This window comes from Orycteropus afer, unplaced genomic scaffold, assembly GCF_000298275.1.
Source record: "Orycteropus afer afer isolate SDZICR_OR568_19922 unplaced genomic scaffold, OryAfe1.0 scaffold00101, whole genome shotgun sequence".
In the NCBI taxonomy this organism is placed as follows: Eukaryota; Metazoa; Chordata; class Mammalia; order Tubulidentata; family Orycteropodidae; genus Orycteropus; species Orycteropus afer.
The window spans coordinates 1,467,708-1,473,827 of NW_006921688.1; the positions used below are offsets into that span (position 1 = coordinate 1,467,708).

At 37.1% G+C, this 6,120-nt stretch overlaps 1 protein-coding gene across 1 annotated transcript in view; it reads left to right on the forward strand.

The window, feature by feature from the left end:
- STXBP5 (syntaxin binding protein 5) overlaps positions 1–6,120 on the forward strand; it is a 268,776-nt gene that overhangs the window by 110,840 nt on the left and 151,816 nt on the right. Inside the window, exon 7 of the mRNA XM_007943195.2 lies at positions 131–214. Coding sequence (XP_007941386.1) covers positions 131–214 — 84 coding nt within the window. The remainder of the gene's footprint in view (positions 1–130; positions 215–6,120) is intronic.

Genomic DNA, 6,120 nt, shown 5'->3' on the forward strand with positions numbered 1-6,120 from the left:
GTCATCTTTGTGATTAGTACTTAGCAATAAAAATGTTTAATTGTAAGTTTATGTTTGAACCATGTGAATGACAATAGTTATTGTCAACAAATGCCTTCCTGGGTAATGTGGCTTTATTCTTTTATTACAGCTTTTGATTGGCTTTGAGTCTGGAACAGTAGTATTATGGGACCTCAAATCAAAGAAGGCCGACTACAGATACACATATGATGAGGTGGTAATATTATTTTTGCTAATGAAAAGCTGTTGTCATTTTTTCTAGTTCAAAACAGGTTCTTTAAGAACTTAATTGGTGATCTTAGTTTAGGCAAACTTTGTGACTGTAGTAACCTAATCTCCCCCTTCCCACAATGTATAATATATATTCTCATAGCTCAAAAGATACAAAAATGTCCTTGCCAGGAGAAGGAGTGCCTGGGTGTACAAAGGATTAATAAGTTATGTGACTCAGCGAAAGGTTGAAGGTTTCAGTCCTCTGAGATGCACCTTGGAAGAAAAGCCTGGCAGTGGCTTTCCAAAAATGTCACCTGTTGGAAACCGTATTGAGCACAGCTCTCCTCTCACGTGGGATTGTTGCGACCTGTTGGAAACCATATTGAGCACAGTTCTCCTCTCACATGGGGTTGCTACAAGTTAGAGTAGACTCACTGGCAGTAGGTTAATGAAGAAAAAATGAAGTGAGTACACACAGACTTAGAAATACCACGGGTGATTGAATTAGTGGACAAAAATATTAATATAAATATTAATAAACAGATTCCATATGCTCAAGAAGATACACATGTTGAGGAAATAACACAGAAGCATGTTGAGCATGTTGAGGAAAGATACAGGACTTAAAAACATATATGCAAGTAGAACTTCTAGAAATGAAAAATAAAATGTCTGAGATAAAAAAAATACTCTGAATGAGATTACCAGAAGATTAGATATTGTAGAAGAAAAGATTAATGAACTTGAAGGCATAGCAATAAAAATTATTCAGTATGAAACAGAGAGAGGAGAAACCAACAGGGAAAAAGTGAACAGTGCATCAGTGAGCTGTGTACAGCCTCAAGCAGACTAACATACATATACTGAAGTCCCAGAATGAGGATGGTGGATAGAAAATATATTTGAAGAAATCATCACCAAAAATTTCTACATTAGCTGAAAAATCATAAAGTCAGAGATCTAAGAAGCTCAAATAACCCTTAACAAAAAAGAAAATTACACAAAAGCACATTATAATTCCATTGCTTAGCACTGTTGTTGTTGTTTTGTGCCGTAAAATCTTAAAAGCAACCAGAGGAAAAATAGTACATTCCCTATAGAGTAATGAAGATAAAATGACAACATATTTCTCCCTAAGAACAATTTGCTTCTGTTTGATATAGCTTTAAGAAACTCTGGTGCCAGAGTGGTTAAAGCATTCAGCTGCTAACCAGAAGGTTGGTGGTTCAAGCCCACCAGATGAGGAAGTAAAGATTTATAGCCTTGGAAGCTCTAGGGTGCAATTCTACTCTGTCTTAATGGGTCATTATGAGTCAGTGGATTTGTTTTTTTGGTTTAGTAGTGGTTTTTTTGGTTTGATATAACTTTAATTAGGAGCTCTGGTAGCATAGTGCCTAAGGCACTTGACTGCTAACCAGAAGGCTGGCGGTTCAAACCTACCAGCCACTTCTCGGAAGGAAGATGAGGCAATCTACTTCTGTAGTGATACTGCCTCAGAAACCCAAGGAGGGGTCACTATGAGTCAGGTCCAACTTGACGGCACATAACAATAACAACAACATAGCTTTAATTATTTATTAAGTCTTCTTTTGGTGGGGTGATTTGAATGAGTGGAAATAAATGGGAACAGAAATTAATCTTTGTGTATTTACTAAGCTTTCACTGCTTTGTAACCATATATTAATATTTGGTAATGTTTCCTCTGCCCTGGTTATGTCTAAATGAGAGTTTTTGAGCATACTTAAATAACATTTCTAATTTTTCACAGATATTTTCTTCATGGGATATTTCAACCTGTGTAGAAAATTATACCTCTTCATTCCTTCCAGACATCTGTTTATTTATCCATTTATCATTTTTAAACTATAACTGGTAATAAAATATCAGTAGTCTTTCAAAGATAGCTCTGGTGGTGTAGTGCCAGAAGGCTGGCAGTTCAAATTTACCAGCTGCTCCTTGGAAGGAAGATTGGGCAATCTACTTCTGTAGTGATACTGCCTCGGATACCCAAAGAGGGGTTGCTATGAGTCAGATACGACTCAATGGCAGTGAGTGAGTATGTGAGTGATTCTTTTTTAAAATAATCAAAGTGATTGCAGAAGTCAGTTACACATTATCGATGTTTTATGACAGTAACTTGATACATATGAACTTCTTTATTTTAATGGTTATGTTTTGTGTATATGGAGGGAAATGTATCATTGCCTTTGTAATTTTGTTTTTTTCCTAATAAACTGAGAAGCAGCTAATAGATACATGAATAGTAAAATAGAAGGAAAAAAGGTTGTGCATTGCTAGATCTATCTTGTGTCTAAAGACTAAGTCTTGAGTTCGGTAAGATGGTGGAATAGGCAGAAAGACTGCACAGACTCCTTCAACAAAGAAAAGTGGAACCAATTAACACAGACACAGAAGAAGATAATACTGGAGCCCTGAGCATTGAAAGGAAGGGTATAGAAGTGGGCCAAACTCCAACTGGTAGAGGAATTTGCATGAAAACACCAAAAAAGAGACAGACGGAGCTGTGGTCTGCCAGTGATCCTGACGGCAGCTTGGATATTGCCGCGTGGTGTTAGGACCTAAGAATTAACCTGAAAATCAGACCTGCTTTCCAGGGGCTGCCCAGAGGACTGCACTGGTGGCTGATGTATAAAAGGGGAAGCTGCAAAGACAAAGGTGGGCTGAGCTGTGGACTTTTACCTGATGGGAGGGCACAGCCATTTTGAATGTTTACAAAGTGGTGCGACCATTTTGGATATTTAAAGTGACAGTGTTCTCCCTAATTCGAGGGACTTAAGAATAGGCTCCACTTGCTGGGAACCACAAGGACATTCCAGATGCGAAGGACTAGAAAGGTGCAATATTCCCCTTGTTACTCTTATACCCCTTGGTGAATGGAGGTGCAACCATCCCTCACTCCCACCCAATTTCTGGGCCTGCAGGAATTCCATCCTAGTCTTTGTGCTCTGACAGAGTCTGGGTGCCCTGTCCTGGCCTGCCCAGATTTTTTTTTTTTTCCAGTTTGTTTTTGTCTGTTTTTAAATTATTATTATTATTATTACTACTATTTTTGTCCTTTTTATTATTATTCTTCATTTTTCCCTTGCCAGGTTCTAGTTTTCAGCTTTTCTCTCTTCCCTGTTCCGGGTTCCAATTTTCTTTTTCTCGTGGTTAACACTATTCCTTGTTTTTCTTTTTGCGTTTTTCCCATTGTTTCCTTATTCCATTATTCTCTTCCTCTACCTTTTTTCTCTTATTGCCCTCTCCCCAGATATTGCAGGGTTTTTTTTTTTTTTTTTTTTAAATGCTTTTCTTGGTTATTGTTTCTGTGTGATTACATAGTGCGTTTTTTGTCCAGTTCCATTTACTTTTTTGATGATTATTTACTTGTTATTTTTGTCTGAGTGGGAGACAGCAACAGTGCCCATACAACACAACTACACCCACACCTCCTGCAGCTTCACTTCCTGAATGAGAACCACCACTTCCTTCTCCACCAACTGGCCAAAAATAAACAACTACCAAGAGGAACCTCACTCACCCTTAGGTGCTCTTCACAAACAGTTAACAGACAACTAAATACAACAGATCTCAGAGACAACAGATCATCACAGTCCACACAAAGAAGCAAGATAAAGGGGTAAAAACAAGGGAGCAGGATACAGACCCAGAACACATCCCTGAGGAAGAAGCAGCATTGGAACTCTCTGATAAGGAATTCAAAAGAAATATATTTAAGTATCTTCAAAGGATTGAGAGACAGATCAAGGAAAACACTGACAAAATTAAGGGAAACATAGACAGAACTCTAGAAGAATTTCAGAAGAAAATACAAGAAAAAATGACAAAAGATGAAAAATTAGAAATGATACAAAATCTACAGATAGAAGTCCAGAAGATTAATAATAAATTTTAAGAAATAGATAATACATTGGAAGGGTACAGGAGTAGAATCAATGCAATGGGAGACACAGTTAATGAGATTGAATATAAATACCTGAATACTTCTTGGAAAAGGGATCAATCAGAAAAAAGATCAAAACAAAATGAAGAAAGCCTAAGGTTCATGTGGGATACTATCAAAAGGAATAACCTGTGTGTCATTGGAATTCCAGAACAGGAAGAGGAAAATAAAACCACAGGGAAAATTGTTGATTTCTTGGAAGAGAACTTCCCTGATATGATGAAAGATGAGAATATATCCATTAAGGAAGTCCAGTGGACCCAAAGAAGGATAGATACCCCAAAAGAAAATCACCAAGATATATAATCATCAAACTCATCAAAATCAAAGACAAAGAAAGACTCTTGAAAGCAGCACGGGAAAAACTTAAAGTTACTTACAAAGGACAGCCAATAAGAATAAGCTCTGATTTCTCAGCAGAAACCATGCAAGCGAGAAGGCAATGGGATGGTACATATAAAAACTTGAAAGTGAAAAATTTCAAACTAAGAATTATATACCTGGCATATTGTTGTTGTTGTTGTGTGCTGTCGAGTCGGACCCGACTCATAGCGACCCCTCCTTGGGTTGCCGAGGACTACGGAAGTAGATTGCCCAACCTTCCTTCTGAGGAATGGCATATTAGTCCCTCAAATATGATGGTGAAATTAAGAGAGTTCCAGAGAAGCAGAAATTAAGGGAATTTGTTAAAACCAGACCAACCTTACAAGAGATACTAAAGGCAGTCCTTTGAACAGAGAACCCAAAATAGCAAACAATAACTGACCATTAATATACATGATAACATAACCCAGAAACCAGTACAGCTCTGGACGTATCCAAAGTAAAATAAGCTTATAAGATTTCAGTTAGGGAACCAGAGACATCAATTGGCAGATGAGGAAAAGTACAGACCAAAAAGAGGGAAAATACTTGTAGTTACAGAACTTCTAAATGGTGAGGAAGTCAAGAGAGTTGCAAGATAGAATGGACTGTTCTTAACTCGGGGAGAAGATTATGAATCAAAGGGTAGCCTCAAAGAAAAATGATAAACCTTCACATCACAATAAAAAAGAGGACACGCACAAATATTTAGGAAATACTAAAACAGTAGCAACAAAGGAAATGAGAACATGATAAATAAACTTAAAGAGCTCAGCACAGAAAATAACACAGAACAAAGAAACCAGAAACACCATGAAAAACACGTAACAAATGACAGCAACTAATTCATACCTGTCGATAAGTACACTGAATATTAATGAATTAAATGCATCACTCAAGAGATGGAGAGTTGCACACTGGATAAGAAACAAAAAACATCAACATGCTGTCTACAAGAGACCCACCTTAGAGACAGAGAAAAAGGGACTAAATATCAAAGGTTGCATATGCTCTGTCAAGCAAATGGCAACCAAAAAAGAGCAGGAGTGGAAATATTAGTTTCTGATCAAATTGACTTTAAGACAAAAACCACCATAATAGACAAGGAAGCAGATTATATAATGATTGAAAGATCAATTGAACAAGAAGATATAACCATAATAAATATCTGTGGATCCAAGGAAAGAGCCCCAAAATATGTAAATCAGACTTTAAAAGAGCTGAAAAGGTGAACAGATGAGTCCACAGTCAAAGTGGGAGAATGTAGTACACCAATTTCAGTGAAAGACAGAACTGGAAAGAAATTCAACAAAGACCCAGAATAGCTAAACAATACAATCCACCAACTTGACTTTACAGACATCGACAGAGCACTCCACCCAACAACAGCACAATATACATTCTTGTGCACATGGAACATTTTCCATGATAGACCATATGTTAGCCCATAAAGCAAGCCTTCATAAATTTAAAAACATTGAAATACTGCAAAGTATCTTCTCAGATCACAATGCTATCAAATTAGAAATCAACAATAGGAAGATCAATGGAAAAAGAGCAAACACATGGAAACTGAACAA